The 20,329-nt window shown below is 41.0% G+C and overlaps 2 protein-coding genes across 5 annotated transcripts in view; one reads left to right on the top strand and one right to left on the bottom strand.

Moving 5' to 3' along the window:
• Positions 1 to 20,329, top strand: part of MTOR (mechanistic target of rapamycin kinase) — a 61,599-nt gene that overhangs the window by 6,443 nt on the left and 34,827 nt on the right. For all 4 annotated transcript variants that reach the window (XR_011049394.1, XM_068414357.1, XM_068414358.1 and 1 more), the window contains exons 9-28: positions 636 to 822; positions 1,003 to 1,131; positions 1,971 to 2,215; positions 2,394 to 2,609; positions 2,766 to 2,971; positions 3,502 to 3,624; positions 3,980 to 4,069; positions 4,164 to 4,256; positions 4,453 to 4,587; positions 4,935 to 5,064; positions 5,297 to 5,547; positions 7,494 to 7,580; positions 8,090 to 8,257; positions 8,520 to 8,632; positions 9,043 to 9,205; positions 9,467 to 9,559; positions 10,274 to 10,420; positions 11,007 to 11,149; positions 11,855 to 12,017; positions 12,158 to 12,303. Coding sequence is in view for 3 of the 4 variants with exons in the window: in XM_068414357.1 (XP_068270458.1) it covers positions 636 to 822; positions 1,003 to 1,131; positions 1,971 to 2,215; positions 2,394 to 2,609; positions 2,766 to 2,971; positions 3,502 to 3,624; positions 3,980 to 4,069; positions 4,164 to 4,256; positions 4,453 to 4,587; positions 4,935 to 5,064; positions 5,297 to 5,547; positions 7,494 to 7,580; positions 8,090 to 8,257; positions 8,520 to 8,632; positions 9,043 to 9,205; positions 9,467 to 9,559; positions 10,274 to 10,420; positions 11,007 to 11,149; positions 11,855 to 12,017; positions 12,158 to 12,303 (3,028 nt within the window). In the remaining variant the exon portion in view is untranslated. The remainder of the gene's footprint in view (positions 1 to 635; positions 823 to 1,002; positions 1,132 to 1,970; positions 2,216 to 2,393; positions 2,610 to 2,765; positions 2,972 to 3,501; positions 3,625 to 3,979; positions 4,070 to 4,163; positions 4,257 to 4,452; positions 4,588 to 4,934; positions 5,065 to 5,296; positions 5,548 to 7,493; positions 7,581 to 8,089; positions 8,258 to 8,519; positions 8,633 to 9,042; positions 9,206 to 9,466; positions 9,560 to 10,273; positions 10,421 to 11,006; positions 11,150 to 11,854; positions 12,018 to 12,157; positions 12,304 to 20,329) is intronic.
• On the bottom strand, positions 14,514 to 19,462 carry ANGPTL7 (angiopoietin like 7). The gene is made up of 5 exons (XM_068415060.1): positions 19,084 to 19,462; positions 17,240 to 17,343; positions 16,719 to 16,913; positions 15,699 to 15,897; positions 14,514 to 14,683 (listed from the first exon to the last, which is right to left on the bottom strand). Exons 1-5 carry the CDS (start codon positions 19,460 to 19,462, stop codon positions 14,514 to 14,516), a joined length of 1,047 nt encoding a protein of 348 aa, XP_068271161.1.

The raw sequence follows: 20,329 nt of genomic DNA on the forward strand, positions 1-20,329 counted from the left end.
ATTCTCTGAATTCTGTGATCAATACCGTAAGAAAGAGAACCTCCTTTTTGTGTTTTTTCTTTTTTTTTTTTCCTCAGTACGTCAGACTTAGGGTTGAACTCTACTCTCTTGCTCCCACTCAATGTATCCCAAATATTATCAGCAGAGTTGTCTTCCCTTTTCTCTGTTGCATGTGCAAGGAAGTATCAAGTGAAAATGGGAACTACCTGCCAGATTTAAAGCAGTTCAATTGATTTATCAAGCAAGTTTAGGAGAGTGTCAGAGTTGGAGGCAAGTCACCAAGCTGCTCTAAGTGGGTTGGAACAAACTTTGTGTTATTGTTCCAAATTTCCAATAAATCACTATAAAAACAAGATGCTTGGATCTTATTTGTGTATAGAACCTGTTGCAGTGCTTTTTTTCTCATAGCTCTTTTATTTTGGTGATTCTTTTTTTTTTTTCTTAAAAAGAAAGCCTGCTGGGCTTTGAGAATTTTATTATATGATGACATGTGTTTGCCACTGCTCATGTCAGCAAATTTTATATGGCATGTCTGTTCTGTAGTTTTATACTTGTGAAAGTTTAATTGCAAATGTGATGCAACTGTATAAACCTAAACAAGTTTCAATATCTGTATTGTTCTCTCTTGTGGGCAGCTGATCAGTATCTTCCAGACACCATGAATCATGTTCTCAGCTGTGTGAAGAAGGAGAAGGAGCGAACAGCAGCCTTCCAGGCCTTGGGTTTGCTTTCTGTGGCTGTGAGGTCTGAATTTCAAGCCTACCTACCAAAAGTCCTTGAAATCATAAAAGCAGCTCTTCCACCAAAGGACTTTGCCCACAAGTAAGTGTGTGAAGGTTAGAACAAGAAACTGGAACACCTGTTCTTTGTAGATGTAGGATCAAATTATTGTATTAAAATCAGAGATACTTCAGTAAGACTGATAACACAGAAGTAGGATGAGGAAAGATGTTTGAAAAATAGCACCTCCTCTTAATTAACTTTTATGTGGTCCCTTCCCAGGAGGCAGAAGTCTGTGCAGGTTGATGCCACAGTCTTCACCTGCATTAGTATGCTGGCCCGAGCCATGGGACCCAGTATCCAGCAGGACATCAAAGAGCTTTTGGAGCCTATGCTGGCTGTGGGCCTGAGGTAAGCACAAGGCATGGGAGCACGTTTTTCTGTTAGCCACTGGATGGCATTGTAGGCCATACAGAATGAGACCTTGAAAGTCTTCAGATTGAAGAGGAAGATTATTCCTTTTAAATGATCTTTCAGAAGATCAGTATAGCTCTTTCAGAAGAATAATGTTTTAAGTGTTAATGTGTCTGTTGAGTTACTTAAGAGCATTGGTCTCTGTGCAAAGAAATCTTTTTGTAGAACAACTAGTGAATTCAAAAGCAATCTCCTTTACTTTCTAGTGTTCAAACACATTTGGCAACAGCCTGCAAAAATTTAGAAAGCCTCTGAAGGCCAGCAGATTTCTGCCGTATCAAATTGGCAGAGAAGGAGAACTGAAGTGCCGAATTATTTGCTCATAGCTTCTTTCACCTTTGGAGCTGGCAGTTCCTGTTGGAAATTTCCTAGCTCATGAAGCTGTTAGTGTGGGAGGGCATGGAGAAAGTATCCAGGTAGCACAAAGCTGTTTAGATTAGATTAGTGTTACCATGTGGAAGTTAATTTAGTTGCCTTTGAGTCTAAAAAGCACAAGTATAAGGAATCACTTAGATTTGTAACAGTATTGTAGCAATATTGCCTGATGTAGCAATGTGTGCTACCGTCCCAGTAGTTTTCTGGCCAAGTTCATACAAGAAGGTCATCTCATGTGCCTGACTTCACACGAGGACCCTTGTGCTCTGCTGGCAGGTGTTGCTGTGAAGTGTGAATGCCCACAATTATCTTCTGATAGGCAAAGGCATAAACAAAAAGGTGAAATATGCACCTCGTATTGTTTCTGTTATAATGACTATCTGCCTGCTTCTTGCCCTCAGCCCTGCTCTAACAGCTGTGCTGTATGACTTGAGTCGTCAGATCCCCCAGCTAAAGAAGGATATCCAGGATGGGCTGCTGAAAATGCTCTCCCTTGTTCTAATGCACAAGCCTCTGCGACACCCGGGCATGCCAAAGGGCCTTGCCCACCAGCTTGCCTCCCCCAGCCTCACCAACATCCCAGAGGCCAGTGATGTGGGTAGCATCACCCTTGCCCTTCGTACACTTGGTAGCTTTGAGTTTGAAGGTAAGATGAAATAAGGAAGCAGGGCGCCAAGGGGTATGGGTTATAAACACTAGTGCATTGGAGTAGAGTACGAGTAGCAGGAAAACTCTGAGAGCACTTTCTTTAAATTCCTGTTCCCTAGTAAGACCAGTAATTGAGGTGTAAACCTGTGTTAAGCTCCCCCTCTTTTTTTTTCTAGGCCACTCTCTGACTCAGTTTGTTCGGCACTGTGCAGACCACTTTCTGAACAGCGAGCACAAGGAGATCCGGATGGAAGCAGCCCGCACTTGCTCTCGCTTGCTCACGCCTTCCATCCACTTGATCAGTGGTCATGCCCATGTGGTCAGTCAAACGGCAGTGCAGGTTGTGGCTGATGTTCTCAGCAAACTGCTTGTGGTTGGAATAACTGACCCAGGTTAGTGTGGGGTTCAGCGAAAAGGGCTCTCCTACCACATGTTAATTTTAGCATGTGAGCAGGTCATGATATTAAGATTGTGTTAGAATTTGAACATATTTGCCACTAAATATGGGAGTTTACTGCATTTAAAGAGAAACAAATGTGTTTTTGCAGACCCTGATATACGTTTCTGTGTGTTGGCTTCTCTGGATGAGCGATTTGATGCTCACCTTGCCCAGGCAGAAAATTTGCAAGCTCTTTTTGTGGCCCTGAATGATCAAGTATTTGAAATCCGAGAGCTGGCCATCTGTACTGTGGGTCGCCTGAGCAGCATGAACCCTGCTTTTGTCATGCCTTTCCTGCGCAAGATGTTAATCCAGGTAATGAAGAGGGATGCCTGCAGTGAAAATAGAATACTTGGTATTGAGATTAAGATGGTGTTAAAGAACTGGGCTATCTAGCTGTTGTGAGTGTGTGGGAATATCTCCCTTTCGGAAAATATTTATTACCCAGCTTAGCAGGTTTCAGGAAGTCTTTTTAGTGATAGATGCTTGGACTGAAGCTGTAAGGATGTGTTAGAAAGGACAGCAGTCATTTCACTGCACATTCATCATGCTGTAGTTCTTTCCATCTGTATTGAGGAAGAATGTTTTGTGCTGCTTTTAGGTGAACGGATGGCACCACTTTGTAAATGTAGATGGTTTTGGAGCAGTCCATTCAGTTTTATGCTAATTAACTTTAGCTTCATTTAGACATAAATGACTGAATGGAGTATAAATGTAGAACACCCTTTAAAAGTGCTGAGATTCCTTTTTCTTTCTGTTGTCATTGGACAGGGAGGAGGAAATCCAAAGAATTTTTGCCTACCTTTATTTTCCCTGTTCTCATGCTTCCATTGTCTTTTCTGCAGATTCTAACAGAGCTGGAACACAGCGGTGTTGGCAGGATTAAAGAGCAAAGTGCAAGGATGTTGGGCCACCTGGTTTCTAATGCTCCACGCCTCATTCGTCCGTATATGGAGCCCATCCTTAAGGTAGAGTCTCTGTACGTTTACTGGTGACTTTGGAGTGGGATGATATAGCAAGTGGATACATGACCCTTAGGAGCTGCAGTTCTTTTGCTTCATCATAGCAGGAAAGTCAGATTGGCGTGGGTGTTACCCACAGTAATGCACGTATTGCAACAGTGTAGCCTAACTTGATTCTGGTTTGGGGTAAAGTTTGTGAAATAAAAGTTTCATTTACTGTTGTAATGCTCACCATGATGCAATTTGAGTCCCTGTGGAATCAATTCCAGGCATAAACAAAAGGAAAGATAATTTTGAGTACCGTATGTACAGCAAGGAGTCTTCTAAACACATTCTAATTTGTTCCTCTGTCACCTGCCAGGCACTGATTGTGAAACTGAAAGATCCTGATCCAGATCCAAATCCAGGGGTGATTAACAACGTCCTAGCTACCATAGGGGAGCTCGCACAGGTAAGGATACTGCAGGTACCTCTTTGCCATGCTTGTCAGTTGTTAAGCTTTTGGCAATGCTAGATGAAGGACTTTGATTTTTGTCTTTCAACAGGTCAGTGGGCTGGAGATGAGGAAGTGGGTGGATGAGCTCTTCATTATAATTATGGACATGCTACAGGACTCCTCCCTGCTGGCTAAAAGACAAGTAAGTGTTTGACAACTGCACTCAACTTGCCATCCACTCTAACGAAATATCCATGTGTCCCATCATAGCTGCTAAAATGAACCTTTAAATCACTAAATGCTCAAAGAAACTTTACAGAAGTTGAATGTCTGATGGATAAGGAGACATAATAAATTCCCTGGTCAAAACTAACCTTCTCTGGGCTTGATCTTTCCAGGTGGCTCTTTGGACACTGGGACAGCTTGTGGCCAGCACTGGTTATGTGGTGGAACCATACAGGAAGTACCCAACTTTGCTGGAGGTGCTTCTGAACTTCCTGAAGACTGAGCAGAACCAGGGCACCCGTAGAGAGGTATGAACATGAAGCTATCACACAACCACCTCTACAAGTTTTTGAGGGAGGGCAAGCTGTCAAATAAGTGTGTCTGCATAGATTTGTGCAGGGAGGAGTGAGGTGGAAGATCATTGTTGTGGCTGATAGAAGTATAATAAGCAGAATTAAGAGGGTCAAAGTTGAGTCAGTGAAATGGCCTCCAGTAGTTGAAAGGAAAGCATTGATGTTTTTTCCAGGCAATCACTTTAGTTCCAGATCTTCTCTCCTTAATCCTTAGGACCTTTTCATACATGTGGGTTCACATGTTGACTTTTGCCTTGGCGATGAAGTTCTGATGACTTTTCTTTTTGTTTCTGTCATATCAGGCGATTCGTGTGTTAGGGTTGCTGGGTGCTTTGGACCCTTACAAACACAAAGTGAACATTGGCATGATTGATCAGTCACGAGACGCTTCAGCTGTCAGCCTCTCGGAGTCCAAATCCAGCCAGGATTCTTGTAAGCATCTGAATTTCTTTCCAGTGAATAGCTTTATGATCTACAAACAGGTCTTGAATTTTTTTTTTATTTTTTCTTGTTGTTGTTTTGCTGTTACCAGTTTGTCTCTTCTTAAGAAGTTATTAGTGTACATGTTTTCACCTAATCCTTGGGTGCTCCTGAGTGCACCTAATACTAGAGTGCTTCAAGACCTTTTAATATGTAGCTTGTGACACTGGCTTTTTTCTCCTAGCGGACTACAGTACCAGTGAGATGTTGGTGAACATGGGAAACCTCCCTCTGGATGAGTTCTATCCAGCTGTCTCTATGGTGGCACTGATGAGAATTTTCCGAGACCAATCCTTGTCCCAACACCACACTATGGTAGTTCAGGCCATCACCTTTATTTTCAAATCTCTTGGGCTGAAGTGTGTGCAGTTCCTGCCCCAGGTCATGCCAACGTTCCTTAATGTAATACGGGTTTGTGATGGTGCCATCCGAGAGGTGAGTGTACTAGGGATCACTTTTTCTTCCTTCCTCTTCCACTGCCCTAAAGACTCCATTTTTTGAAAGAGAATGTGACTGGCTTTGGGCATTGCTGTGCTATGTGTTGCTGCCAAGCATGCTGCAGAAGTGAGGTTCAGCTTTGCTTTTTCTCTCCTGTGAGCATTTGGTAGAATATCCAGTGGAAACAATTTTTCTGCTGCTTATTGAAACAGTTGCTTCTGAGCATAATCCTTAGAAGGCTAATATTTGATTCTGTTTTTTTATCAAGCTGGTCTTGTTCAGGAAAACAGCCTGTGCAGCATCCAGAGCTTTCAGTGATCTCCGCGTTAATGTACTGTTGCAAACAGTATTATTAAATAATAGAGGTAGATTCTTTAAATTTCTGATGCAACCATGTACTTTGGCTCATCTGTGAGAAGGAAAATTCAATTTGCTACAGTCTGCTAACTTTCAGAGCAGTGTGGGTGGTGATTCCACAGCAGTGCTTTCTCTTCCTTCCCACTTAAGTTACAGTTTTAGAAGGAAATGAGAATTGTGTGAAGACAATAATGGGCTTAAGGTTCACCTAACCAGAGATGGCTGCTGTTTGCCAAGCCTTTTCCTCAGGCAGCTGAAAATAATCTCTGGGGTGGGAAGGGCAGTTTGTACTAGTTATTGGTACTGTATTTTATGGTGGGATGGGTGCTCCCTTAGCAGAATCCCAACCCTGCTATAGAACCACTGTTTTCTCCCAGACTGAACTACTACTCAGATTGGAAGGAAAACATCTCACACGCCTGGGTTGGCCGAACTCCTAGACCTGACTGATCTAACTTGCTTGAAAGCTATGCAGTTGTGCACACTCTGTTTAAAAATTTTCAGGTAAAAGAAGATGGTGAAAGTGTACTGGGGAGAAGAGCTGAGGTGGGTACACGTGACACTAAAGCCTAAAGGAGGCAGGTCCTTGTCCTATATGTAAGCATCCTTTCATGACACCAAAAAAGGCACAGCAGAGGAGCTCAGGGTTCTTTTTTGGTAAATGTAGGTGTACTGCTTTCACTAAAGTAGCTGATGTTATTTCTTACTTAATTTTCACAAAAATCTGTAATCTCTTTTTCTGAGCTCCACTTTGTGTTTTGTCACTATAATCTTCAAATACTGCATGAAGAAATTAAATTTAATATATGATAACTTACATTTTCCTAGAGGAAAAAAGACTATATACATTTATTTTGTGGACAAAGTGATTTAACCCGCATTATTTCATACCAATCTCAAAAGTAAATTCATTGTCATGAGTGAGTGCATAAGATTGTATTGGGGCAAAAGGAATTGCAAAACTGTCGTAGTATATCTGAATAATCAGTCAAAATTCTTCTATGGTACAATCAACCATCTTTCAAAAACGTGATATTTCTGGCAAGGACCAAACTCTCTTCCCCAGTAACTTTTCACCAATATATCTTGGTGGGGATGGGAAAGAGTACAGAAAGAATAGCTTAAAATGTGTGCCAGTTTAGTGTGCAGGCAGGGGGAAAAGATGAGGGGCTATATTTTTGGAAGCATCCTTCAAACCTAAATTACAAAGCTCTGTAGTTGAGGTGTTTGTGCTTGCAAGTCTGTTCTGACACTTTATAAATTTGCTGACACATTATAAACACCTATTTGTATGCTTGACTGTCTAAGGCTTTGAGCTTATAAAATTTTGGATGCAAGTTGGGGCGGAAGAAAAAAACCAAACAAAAATCCCCAAAACACCCCCCCCCACACACACACACTCCCAAAAACCCAAACCGCTGAGCTGAAGCTGCCAAAAATTTAGCCCCAGATTTTGAGCATATAGGAGCTATGCATGCTGTTTGTTTGGTATATGAGCTTGCAATTGGCCTGTGAAATGCGTTTACCCGGTGTTGCTTTGATGTTTGAATAGGCTGCATTGATCACTACACACTTCTTCCTTCCAGTTCCTGTTCCAGCAGCTAGGGATGTTGGTGTCCTTTGTGAGAAGTCATATTCGGCCCTATATGGATGAAATTGTCACCCTGATGAGAGTGAGTACAATCTTTAAGCCAGTATTTTACTGTCAGAAAAGGCGGATTCTGTCATTATGAAATGTATCAATTATTTCATAAACTCATATGAAGTGCAGAATTTCACGTATTTGAAGTAATAATTGTATTTTGAAATAACATGTGTTTGAAACAATAATATACATTATTACCAGTAACTGCAATAAGAGCAGCTCCTAGGTTCTTCTAGTGCTTGAGTTCTTTGGAGCACTTGGATTTTGTGCGCTTATTACTTTCAGAAAGATAGTTTTAGCAAGAGGTGTTTGGAGTTCATAAATAGGTGGCATTTCACTTCATTTTCACTTACTATTTGCAAACACTCAGAAGGATTAGGAAAAGTCAGTTGCCTAGAGGTTGTTTTTGACAGCTATAAATACACTGAAGGCACAGAGTGTTTTAAAAACAGACCAAAACTGCCAGTTTGTGTTAGTTGCTACAGCCCCGCTGAAGAACTGTTTAATTTTTTTCCTTTTTTTTTTTTTCTTCTGCAGGACTTCTGGGTCATGAACAACTCCATACAGAGCACAATTATCCTACTTATCGAGCAAATTGTGGTAGCTCTAGGAGGTGAATTCAAACTCTATCTGCCACAGCTCATTCCTCACATGTTACGGGTCTTCATGCATGACAATAGTCAGAGTCGCATTGTTTCTGTCAAGGTGAGTGGGAAGCTGCAGCAGCTGGGTTCGTTTGGGTGTTGCTGAGGCAGGTGCATGCCCAGTGTGCCATGCTCCAGCAGGGCTTCTTGCTTGTGTCTTGCAAGCAAATGGCATGGGTGCAGTTCAGCAGTGGCTTGGTGTGAAGCGATGCAGACAGTACTTTGTTTAAAGTGCAGGGCTGAAGCAGCGTTTCACTGGACACTGACTTTTTAAAACGCATCTCTCATGACTTTGAGTCACATTGGGTCATTTTTTCTTCCAGCTATTGAATGCGATCCAGCTCTTTGGAGCTAACCTGGATGACTACCTTCATTTGTTACTACCTCCCATTGTAAAGCTATTTGATGCCCCAGATGTCCCAGTGGTGGCTCGCAAGTAAGTGTTGGTGGCTTTGCAGTCTCTTTTTTTCCCTGTGATATCCAAGTTCTGCAATGGCTGCCCTAGCCATGTGTAGAAGTGAAATACTGCTTAGTTCCTTCCACGGGTTTTCTCTCAAATCATTATGGAAGGTTATTTTTGGTTGGACGTCACAGCACTGTTACTAGATTTTGTTGGGTATAGACTACTACGTTCTGGTTCTCACCTGCCAGTATTTTAGTCACTGCAACTTGCAAGCTGTCCTGCAAGTGCTAGCTGCATTAACGGAGTTCTAGTGACCTGTTTTTCCTATTACTATTGATGCCTAGGAGGACTGAGCATGAATCACTTATCTATTTTTACATCTTGTTTCTCCTGTCTTGATACCATGAGAGATAAGTCCTCCGTTCTTTCTGCTCTGACTTTAGAGCTGCTCTAGAAACAGTGGACCGCTTGACAGAGTCCCTGGATTTCACTGATTATGCTTCACGGATTATTCATCCCATTGTGCGAACACTAGATCAGAGCCCTGAGCTGCGAACAACCGCAATGGACACCCTCTCCTCTCTGGTGTTCCAGCTGGGAAAGAAGGTAATATTCTTCTTAAGCTTGAAAGCTCATAGAAGGAGGGGTTATTCCAAAGATCGAGGCTTTAAAGTTGAATATTTGTAATGCGCTCATTCTAGATTTTAAAGAAAACAGATTTTTCTTCTCTTAGTTGTTTCTGGTATCAGGAGTTACTGAAATCAGACTTTCAGAATTGATTTCTTATAAGATCAGTGAAACAAAGGTGGAATTTTACTGCTCTTGGTCAGACTGAGTAACTAGCTTTTGATGCCTTCCCATATACAGTACCAGATTTTTATCCCGATGGTGAACAAGGTTCTGGTGCGACACAGAATTAACCATCAACGCTATGATGTTCTTATCTGCAGAATTGTAAAGGTGAGTTGACAAGTATATTGTTGTTTGCATAAGGGCACTTTGGGGTTGTTTTCATGTTGAAACATGTAGCTGGGAGCTTCACTTTGCGTTACTCATAAAATGGAAGAATGGTTGTTTCTGTATTTGTGTGTTAAGTAAAGCTTTGTAAGGAGACTTTGAGATTGCATTGGGAAAATTATTGGCAACTGGTATCAAATATTTCCTATAGAAAAATCACTGCAAGTTCTAGGTAAGAACTTAGACTTATAGCCAGCATCACTATTTTTTTCTCAGTTGTTCTTAAATGTGGATTTACCCTATTTTTCCAACAGTTTCAGGACTTAAGGAGACCTTGTTATCTCAGTGTTCTCCACAGTGTGTCCCACGTTTCAAAAGCTCAGTAACTGCTTTGCAATTTGATTAGTCTGGAACAAGTAGCACACTGTGCTAGGCTTAGTAGTGAAGCAAATAGGAAAGAGTACTTGTTTTAAGGTGTATTATTTTGGCTTGTTATACTGGGAGCTAAGATTTCTTATCAGTTACCTTGAATAGAAAAGGTATATCATTCGAGTTCTCTGGTTTATAAGGTGTAATCATTGTAATGAAACACAGTTGTTTGCTTCACAGATTTTGCTCTGAGATTGGATAGTGCTCTGACTTCATCATCCATTTGGCTTGTAGAAAATGGCTTTTGTACGTGTGGGCGTGATCTTCATTGTAAGCCATTTATTGTAGGGCTATACTCTTGCTGATGAAGAGGAGGATCCCCTGATTTATCAGCACCGAATGTTGAGAAGCAACCAGGGAGAAACTTTGGCCAGTGGTCCTGTGGAAACAGGTCCCATGAAGAAATTACACGTTAGCACCATCAACCTGCAGAAGGTATTAATGGCAGTGAAGTAATCTTGACAATTTCTTGTTATGTGAAGTATGAACAAGACTTCCTAGATCACAAGGAATCATCTGTAGCTTTAGAAACATCTGTTTCAGACCCTCTGCCTTTTTTATCAGCCACTTCTCTTCTGTCTTAGTGCTACATTCTCTTGAAGCCAGTATAGAACTTAATAGCTAAGCTCTGGCTAATTTGAGCAGTAAATGCATGGAGCGCTCAGTTCAGTAGTGGGATGGATTGGTTTGAAAATGCTAGACTTAATGCATTTAGAATTACATTTTTAAGTATTTTTAAGCTGATGTTTCAACAGTGGCTTCAGCTCTTGATGAATTTCTGTAGGGAAAGAATTATTCATGTTAAATACTTGGCATGTCATGACAGGAATACATTTCGGGAAGATTTCTTAAAATGAGACTGAAGTACTGCAAATTATCTGGTAAAGGATTTCAGGAAATTGAGAAGGGAATCTTGGCAATGTGACTTGGAGCTGTAAAGAAGTAATGCTGCCTGCTGATGGACTTCTGCTTTTGGATAGTGCTTCATTTGGTAGTTGAATTGTCTTGCTTTGTACTGCAGGCCTGGGGAGCAGCAAGAAGAGTTTCCAAAGATGACTGGTTGGAATGGTTGAGACGACTGAGTTTGGAGCTGCTGAAAGATTCCTCCTCACCATCCTTGCGCTCATGCTGGGCCCTGGCTCAGGCATATAATCCCATGGCTCGGTAGAGTAATTTTGTTTTTTTGGATCACTTGAAATTGCAGATGCAAGCCAGATATTATAAGGAAAAAGAAAGTTACTTAAAAGCTCTTACGTTGCATAAATAGAGGTAGTTCCTGCTTTGGGACAAATCAAATAGCTGGCAACTTGATTTCATTTCCACCCTTCCCAGTTGGCTGCTCAGCGATGTGCACAAAATCTTTCAGTGGAATTCTGCATGTTAGTCTAGAAATAACATAAGGCACATAAAAGTGAAGCTGGAAAAACAGCAGAGTATGAAATAGTTTTGAGGATCTACTGTGGGTGAATAAAAATGCCTCGTGAGTGGAATAAGCCGCAGTGCTTTATTTCTTTTGCAGCCAGTATGTCTGGAGAAACTAGACTAGGCCTGGTTCTTCGTAGCAGAAGAGAAGAGCATCCTTGCTGCTGTGAAGAGTTTGGTCTAGCCTAAAATACTTGCTAGCATATGATAGTACAATATCTCTACTCTTGTAGTATTTCATCCTACTATACATTTTTAAATGCAGGTTTCACTGGGTTTTTAGTAGAGAATTTAGCTTTATAAAAGCTAATCACTGTTTGTTGCAGGTAGACATATAAATGCATTTTGTAGCTCTCTCTGAATATGAAGGCAAGTCCACTGTCAAATAGACTTTTTTTCATGGATAATGAATCCCCACCTCTCACTCTCTTTTATTTTTGTCCTCAGAGATCTCTTCAATGCTGCTTTTGTTTCATGCTGGTCTGAATTGAATGAAGACCAGCAGGATGAGCTGATCCGAAGCATTGAATTGGCCCTGACTTCTCAGGACATTGCAGAAGTCACTCAGACACTGCTGAACTTGGCAGAGTTCATGGAACACAGTGACAAGGTAGAGATGCTCTTGGGCAACTCTTTTCTAATGCTGGCTAGCTGGCTGATGTCTAGTCTATGGAAAGGGTGTGAAGAGTTCATGCATACTTTCTTCTTTTCTATACTCATCCTGCTTTTCATGTATGTGCTTCTACCCAGGGTCCACTGCCATTGAGAGATGATAATGGCATTGTCCTCCTGGGGGAAAGAGCTGCAAAATGTCGAGCATATGCCAAGGCCCTTCACTACAAGGAGCTGGAATTTCAAAAGGGTCCCACTCCGGCCATTCTAGAGTCTCTTATCAGGTAGGACCACAACTGATGAGACTTGTGCTCTTGCATCAGTACCCAGTTTAGGATACCATTAGGATGAATCTGGACAATTCTTGGGATTTCGCTCTCTGCCACAAGATGTTGTCGTAGGCTTACTAACTAGCTTGCAAATGTACGCTCCTAGCTGCTGTGTTCTGCCCTTCTATTATGTAATTAAAATTGTGATAGAAGCTGTGGGAAACTGTGCAGGAAAAAGTGGAGTCTTCTGATTTCCACCTCTCACCCTTCAAGTTCAATATGGGATGTTGTGGAGTGGCTGTAAGTTACATGAGAGAAATTTCTACACCTGCATATAAATAAGCCAGAAAAGCTGAAGTTCTTAATTAAAATTTCTCATCAAATTCTGCTCATCTAGCTTAGATAGGTCTCATTCTTCATATATCAAATAGAAGATATTATAACAAGAGTGTATTGTTTCCTGAGCTTTGTCAACAAGAAGGATGTTAGCCTGGAATACCTGCACAGGATTTGGTACTAAACTGTATGTTTTAAACTGTGGTTCTTGGTTTCATATCACAGAAACGTTAACTCTGCCATTTGAGATGGACAAATTGATTTTGGTTGAGCAAAAACTTAGCTTTGTCTCTATGCAGTGAATTTTTCAGCCCTCCTACTTCCTTGGAGTTTTGCTTTCCTGTTTGTTTTCCCTCTTTTATTCTTTCATCCTTTGTCCTCTCTTCTTTTTCTGAGGAAAATATAGAATTCAGTGTATTCCCTTTCCTGGCCTCAATCACTTGTGCAGCTGTTTCTTTGTGTGTCAAAAAGCAAGTTAAGGAGCAAAGACTGAAGTAAAGCAGGATTAAAAATTAAAGACAATTTATTAGAAATGAAAAAGTTCAGAAACCTTTAAAAATCCATTTATAGACCACAGTTAAAATAGTTGCAACTATAGTTCCACACTGTTGAAATTTACAGTATGAATAGTCAAACATATGTAAGGCAATTCCCAAGACATCTTTATCTCCCATTTCACACAAGACTGAACAATTTAAATTAGATTCAAACTCTCTTTAAGGTGAATAAAAATAGATATATTAACTATAACTGTCTTTCCAACATATTCAAACAACAGTATGGCTACAGGAGGTGTCTCTTTTTAACTGTTATTTTTAACACTGTGTTATGTAAGGGAGAAACATACTGATTTTTGATGTAACATTTTTAGGTAACTTGTAATTGGGGTAGTTTTCAGAACAGATTTTAATATTCCTCAGCACAGTATGCTGGCAAACATTCCCTTAAGTTTGAATAGCTTTTGGCACTTATGGATTCTCTGGTGTGTACCTAGTGTTTTGCTCACGGATACAGTGGTTTTAAGTGTTGGAGTTGAGGTTTTTTTGGCTGGGTCTGGATTTTTTTGCTAACCTGCTGTTCTCTCTTAGTCTTACTGACATATAGCACACTTATGTCCTAACCTGAACATAATTTGGTGGCAGCCCAGAAAGTTGCTTTCTAGTTTATCAACCTTTAGGTGATCTGTGGGTAGGAATAAACATCACAGAGCATATGGGACAAATCCTTTCTCCAGGGTTACTATCTGCTGGGTGCAGCCCTCTATGGGGAGTCATTTGAGGCAGCAGCAGGAGATGGTAGTAAAACTTCAGGAGAGAAGCTGGGCAATACTAATTAATCCAAAATTTTTGAGCTTCGTTTTTCCTCTGTGAGAATGTAAGCCACTTACTATACACTAAAGAAAGGTGCATCAGGGACACTTTTGATTGATTCCTCTGGCTTGAAACGAGTATGTCATTTTTGTGATTTGAGCCCCTCTTGGAAGGATTTACTCAGCAATGCTTACTCTACACACTGAAGGAAAGGCAACAAGGAGGCTTTTTTCAGTCCCTGCTTGGCTGGTCAATATTGAGGCAACCCACTAGTCACAATGCTAGTGAGAACACACCAGTAGGTTTTCTGAAGGTGCTGCAAGTGCATTCTATTCTAACCTATTCTAACACAGTATTTTTCCCTTTGGAAAGAGCCTGAAGAGGAAGAAATAAGTCTGAGCCCTGATAACACTAGTGGCTGTGGCTGGTGCTTAATGTGCTTTAGTGTTTGTGGGTGTATGTAGCAGTTGCATGTATTACATGAAATGAACAATTATTTGGCTGATTTTGAGCTGTCTGTTGCCCACCTTCTGTGCAGTGGCATCATCGTGTAGCTGTACAAACAAATATGGATTTCCTCTACGGTTTGAAATCCTCTGGCCGGATCTTCATCTCAACTCTCTTCAGTGAGTAGGTTGATCCGTGCCATCCGTACCAGGTGATGCCATCCATGTTCTTGGTGTGTTCTCCTTTGCGGTAGTAAACCCCGTTCAGATTGGAATCTGTGCAGCAGTTGTACCAATATCCACCTTTTCAGAAAACAAATAGATTTCTGGTGAGCCATTTACTTAAAAGAGGTATGTTTTGTATTAATAATAAGAATTATGGCTCTTTCCTGAGGAGAGTGACAAGAAGGCAGCATTTAATCCCTGGAGCATATGGCCCTAATAGCTGGGCTTGCAGGTAAATTCAAAACTTAACATAGATACTAAATACATAAAGGTTTTATAGTTACACAGTCAAATTAGTCCAGTAGCTTTTCATTTAGTTGCTCATTCCTCTTAGAATATTTCCTTGACATGTTTCTGTCTCTGACTCTGAGAGTTAGCATAGGAAATGAATTTGGGTTCTTAGCTTGAGCATCTTAAGGTGTTGAAAAGGTTTCTGGACTCTGCAGATAAGCTGTGCTATTTTATTGAGACTGATATCAGCAATTTTATTTGCATGTCGCATAAGGGCACAATGGGGAAATTAAAAGTAAAGGGCAAGATGCAGTGAAGATAATTATTGTAACAGACCTCATATAAAGTTAAATTGAATGAAGAGAGTAATCTCATTAGAGGCTCTTTATAGAGTAGGGATAAAGATTAGAATTCGGGTTGAACCTTGAGGTGTGTGTAGGATAATAATATAGGAGAGTAATTACAAGTGCCTAATAGTAGAACTTGAAACCTCATAAAAATATAAGAAAAATAAAAACCTTCTAGATATACAGGAATAACTTCTTGCATCACTGAATTGCAGCAACATCTGAGATAGATATCTGGCAGATAAGCATAATGGGCTGGATAACAGTATGTGTACATGAGAGCATGCACTAAATCATTTGAAGAGTAATGATGTCTGTAACAGACGGTCTGGCTCTGTGTAAATCTGCTTTAACAGCCTGATTTCCCACATAATTGTGTATTCCAGAACTGGTCACCTCTCCCTTAAGTAGCATCTGGATGGCAAATCACTAGTTACTTGGAAAGAGAGAGTTATGGGCTCTCTACAAATTACCCAGGCAGCTCTCTCACAGGAAGGTGTTTATGCGTGTTTTACCTTTACGGAACCGGGCACAGTCATCCACGCACTTGTCGTTGTCCTTGTCCTTCGTGCTGAAGGCTGTGTTGTTGTGGTACCTTAGGGAATCACGCCCTGTGTTCCCAGTGTAGTTCCCCAGAAAAAGACGATAGCTGTTTATTTCGTTGCTCAGGGTGAATTGCTTATATTGTGCATAGCGTGTGTTACCATCCCAGTCCTGCCACAGAACAGTGAAGACATAGGTCCTATTAGAGTAGTTTTATGAAAAGACTCCACCATCTATGGTTATGTACAGCACCTGTCACGTATCTTTTCTCAGTCCTAGATTTTTCACAAGTTTTTTCTGTCTCGGACACAGACTGCAGAAACTTATCTGTTAAGGCAAAGAAACTTTCCAGAGCAAAGCATCATATTTCCAAGTCTTATCTGCATGGGTATTAAACAACATAGGGAAACCTGGTGTGCAGCTCTTGCCTCCAACATCCTTGTCTCACAGTGTGCTGTCTCAAGTGATTTTTTTTATTTTTTTATTTTTTTTTTTTGTCTCTGAAAGAGTGACTTTTCGATATAAAGCCTTTCAGCTCACTTTTTCCATTGTACGTATCCCATCCCTCAAAGCTCTTGTACCAGCTCTAAACTAGTCTAAGTCAAACCCAAGCCTTTAGTAGACTGTAGAAATTTTTGTGGTAATAAAATGCAAACTCTTTTGTACACAGGCAGAAGGAAGTGCTGCAAAAGGAGAAGGCTCAGTCTCTTTAAAACTTTATGGGACATCTCCATGAATCTTTAAATCTGACGTGGTCAGAAGTTTGATCTCTGTCTGCAGTGGGTTCCACAGAATTCTCTAGAGCCCCACATGTTCCCTAAGAGCCCCCTAGTCCTTGAATTTTTCACTATGTCCATCTTACCTCCTTCTTCTGTAATTAAAGTGTGCAAATTCTTTGTGCCTCCTATAGACATAAAAGATGGTATCTGCTACTAGAGAATCACTTTGTAAGAAAAACCTTTTGCTGCTGAAATTGAGAGCTTGTTAATTACCTCCAACTCCACTCGCAGAACAGTAGGGCGTCTTGAAAGTCGGTAGATATTTTCATTTCCCAGCCAAAAATCTCCCCGAATATTGCCAAATCCTTCCTTGTATTGTTTCCAGTCCCTATTGAAAGATGTCAAACCAACTTTACGTCTTTGGATGATAGTCCAGCCACCTCCATCTGTCTCCATGTCACAGAACACCTAGAACAGGAAAAAAGGCAGTGCTTGCTTGTCAGTAGACTTAGGAAGGTTCAGTTCTCTTAAGACATCATTCTAGCTTTCACAACATGGAGAAATTCCTGTTTTGTTTAAAAGTCATGGAAAAAAAAGTATTAAATGAATCCTTTTTCTGTTTTTCTTAAATTTATACGCTTTCCTTCCTTGAAGTTAGCCCACATAAAGATGCTGATTCAAAGTGCAGGGTATCATAACTCAGTATGTGCTCTTTTCATCTCTGTGGTAAATAAGTATTTCTTGATTATATTTGAAAAGACATGTAATATACATTGTGTACTTGACATCCTTACCTCTAGATCTGGACTCCCCAAAAATTCATCAGGAGGTAGCCTGTAAACACCAGAGATTCGGTAGTTCCTTTGGTAAAGTGACGAGCAGTCATAGACAGCATCTACTTGAATCAGAACCAGAAAGTAAGAACCTGAACAGCAAGAACAACTCCCCTATAAGTGTGGCTTCTGTAAAGCTTAGTTTGTAGTAAAAGGAGTAGTTAAGTGAAGACTTCCCCCAAGTCTAACGGTTTCCTTAAATCGTTTAGTTTTGATCAATGCGTGCATTAGAAAAAGAGGTTGTAGCACTGAGACTTTGTGATGTTTTCTTTCTTTTGTGTGTGGTGTTTTGTTTTGTTGGGGTTTTTTTAAAATCTCTCCTATCCAAAGAGACATCTCTGCTTTCTCTTCACATTGCTACTGTGTGTGTCTGTGCTGGAAGGTAAAAAGGTATATATTTGCTGTCCCCCCACACCCAAATAATAAAGGCTTATCTAATAGAGTGGCTAGGCCTGCTGCCAGGTGCCTGTTTTGATTATGTGCTTGAACAGGTTAACTAAGTTTGCGAATGAGGCATATTTGCTCAGCACTTTTTGCACTAGAGCCTGTGCCAGAGATGGTGGCTTTTAGCTGCAGTCAATCTGTCAGTCTCTGCAAGCCTCCTTTCCTCCCAGTGCAGGAGCTGACTTGAAGATGATCAAATGCACAGCTATTCTTCTGAGGAGGATAAACGAGCTGAAGCAAGGCTTTATCCATTCTGACAGTTTTCAGTTTAGTACAGACTAAATGTCTCTTACCTGGTGAGGTGAGACACATCTGTTTTAAATACCTTCTGGGCCAGTTTCTTCAGTTTCTTCTGTGTGCTACTGTATGTTTTCCAAACCTTTACTGCGGCTCCAAAGAGAGTTGTTATGGGATAATTTTTGTTTAAGACCTACTGTAAACAATGGTGTGTCAAAATTAGCCACGTGGAACTTTTTGTAGGAAGAATTTAGTAGATAGATTTAGAAGTTTTTCCTTTGCATTTAGAAACAAAAAATCCAAATGAAGTCTTTTGGCAAACCCAGTTGTTCCAGACAACAGCAGTTTCTTTTTAAGGAAGTTTTAAGGTTGTTGCAGTGAATTCCATTTAAAGAGAGAAGTCAACAGAAATGACAGTTTGTTCTAGAAGTGACTTTACAGGTCGCTGACCTACAAAATGCACCTGCATTCCACGTTTAGTACAGGCCTGTGCAATCACTGTGTGCAGTGAAATTTTCCCTCAGGGAAGAGAGACTTTTGAACAATTTAACTGTCTTCTGGCTAGGCTTATATCACAGTTTGCATCTTGTATCATCTACAGCCTTGAATTTTTGCGAATTATCATTCCAATAATGAATCACTCTTTTACTCTGGTTCATAGATAGTCATAAAGATAGAATTACAAATCTCCAGTAATGCTTGGAGAGCATTTCTAATTGTTTTACCAACTTCTAGTCCCCTGTCAGCACTGTGAACTCGGAGGATATTACTGCCAGAGCCATTCCCTGACAAAGCCAGCTCCCTTTCTTTTTGGATTGGTACTGTAGTGCTCAGAAAATGAAACATTAGACTGTGAGTTCCTCACTATACAAATACAGTACCTGTTCAGTTTTTCCACTCCCTGATAACAGACATACAGATATTAAAATACAGCTGGATCTTTGGACTTCTGATAGATGAATTCAAACTAGTTTTCTCAGGATCCACCTGCCTACGGAAGAACTTTAAGCAGAAGCACTCGGTATGCATACTTGCTAATCATGTTAGTGGGACATGCTAGCATTAAGAACTAGTTGTTAGTTCCTTAAGAGGTGTATCTGGGAGCTTGGTGACTCCCTCCTTACCAGCTGAAGTTTGTGTGACCGTCTGAGCTGCCTGGAGTTGCATGATATCTATCTGGTTGTTCATTTCGGAGTATTTGCTCTCGGCATCGATGAGGCGGGACTCCATCTGCTTGGTGCTCCCTTCCAGCTCCATCACCTGCATGACCACGTTCACCCAGTCACCTTCCTGCTTCTTGCTCAGCTCCTGCAGCATTCTGCTCAGGTTGGCTACTTGCAACTTGAGCTCCTTAATCTCATCGCAGCAGCCTGTGATCTTGGACTGTGCATTCCCATTGATCGTTCTCCTTTTGGGAGGCTTCTGCAGCAGTGCTGGATAGATTGCCACAGACACAGTGACAGCGCAGAGCCATACCAGCTGAGCTGTGGATCTTGCTGGCATTTTTGCTTACAGCAACAGAAAACTTCCAGCTGACTGCGCGTAGTCTGAATGCAGCTGGAGTAGATAGGAAACTTTCTGCAAGTGCTGTAGCAGACTGGTACCTAGCTGTCTTCCAATGAAGTGAGTCTCTGAAGGTGGAGCCTGAAGAAGTAGCTTTTTTTTCAGACCCGTCCTGTTGGAGTCTATGCACTTTGGACATCTGTCTCAAAGCATCTTATATACTATTTTTCTGTTTACCTCCACCCTCCAAAGCTATGAAGAGCTTTCTGGCCCCTCCCTGTTCATCTGTTTGTATCAGGTGTTTACAGGGTGAAATTGGAACAGGTTTCAGCCAAGAAAAGCTGGGGAGAGCAGGAAAGACTTTACTCAGTTCTGTCTTGAAGGGGTGTGGGAGAGGGCCAGGAAATGAGGAGAGTTTCCAGCAATTGCTGCCTATTGGATTGTAGCCCTGTTGGTGACTAGTTCTGGCACTTCAATAACATTAGATTGTTAGAGGTCCAGAATATGAAAAGGCTGTCCAAACAGGAGGAGTTTATAGAAGGTCAAGGAAGGTAACTCCCTAGCAGGTAGCCCTAACTGCAACAAGTCCTGCCAATACATTCCCCAGAAGTTGTAGGGGTAACCAGGCTTGCACTATTTCTTAATTTAGATAATCTTTTAGCAAATTCATCAGTTCAGCATTTAATCCTCCTCTCTCTGGACACTGGTGTCTTTACACTATTTGTTTTGTAGAATTCAGTGCTGTTCTCTTTAGAGGTGGGATGTTGGAGGGTGGGATGGAAAGAAGTCTGCAAAATATGTAAGTCAAAACCCATGCCTGTGTTTACTCATAGTGGACAAGCGAAAGGACATTACTTAATGCTGAAA

The sequence above is a fragment of the Nyctibius grandis genome, chromosome 17, assembly GCF_013368605.1.
Source record: "Nyctibius grandis isolate bNycGra1 chromosome 17, bNycGra1.pri, whole genome shotgun sequence".
Lineage (NCBI taxonomy): Eukaryota > Metazoa > Chordata > Aves > Nyctibiiformes > Nyctibiidae > Nyctibius > Nyctibius grandis.

Excerpts from the sequence above, each read along its gene's own strand:
- ANGPTL7 (XM_068415060.1), bottom strand. The coding sequence starts at position 19,462 with ATGCCAGCAAGATCCACAGCTCAGCTGGTATGGCTCTGCGCTGTCACT. Across the intron at positions 15,898-16,718 it reads TTCTGCGAGTGGAGTTGGAG|GACTGGGATGGTAACACACG; the intron begins GTAATTAACAAG and ends GTTCTGTGGCAG. Across the intron at positions 14,684-15,698 it reads CTGTGCCCGGTTCCGTAAAG|GTGGATATTGGTACAACTGC; the intron begins GTAAAACACGCA and ends TTTTCTGAAAAG.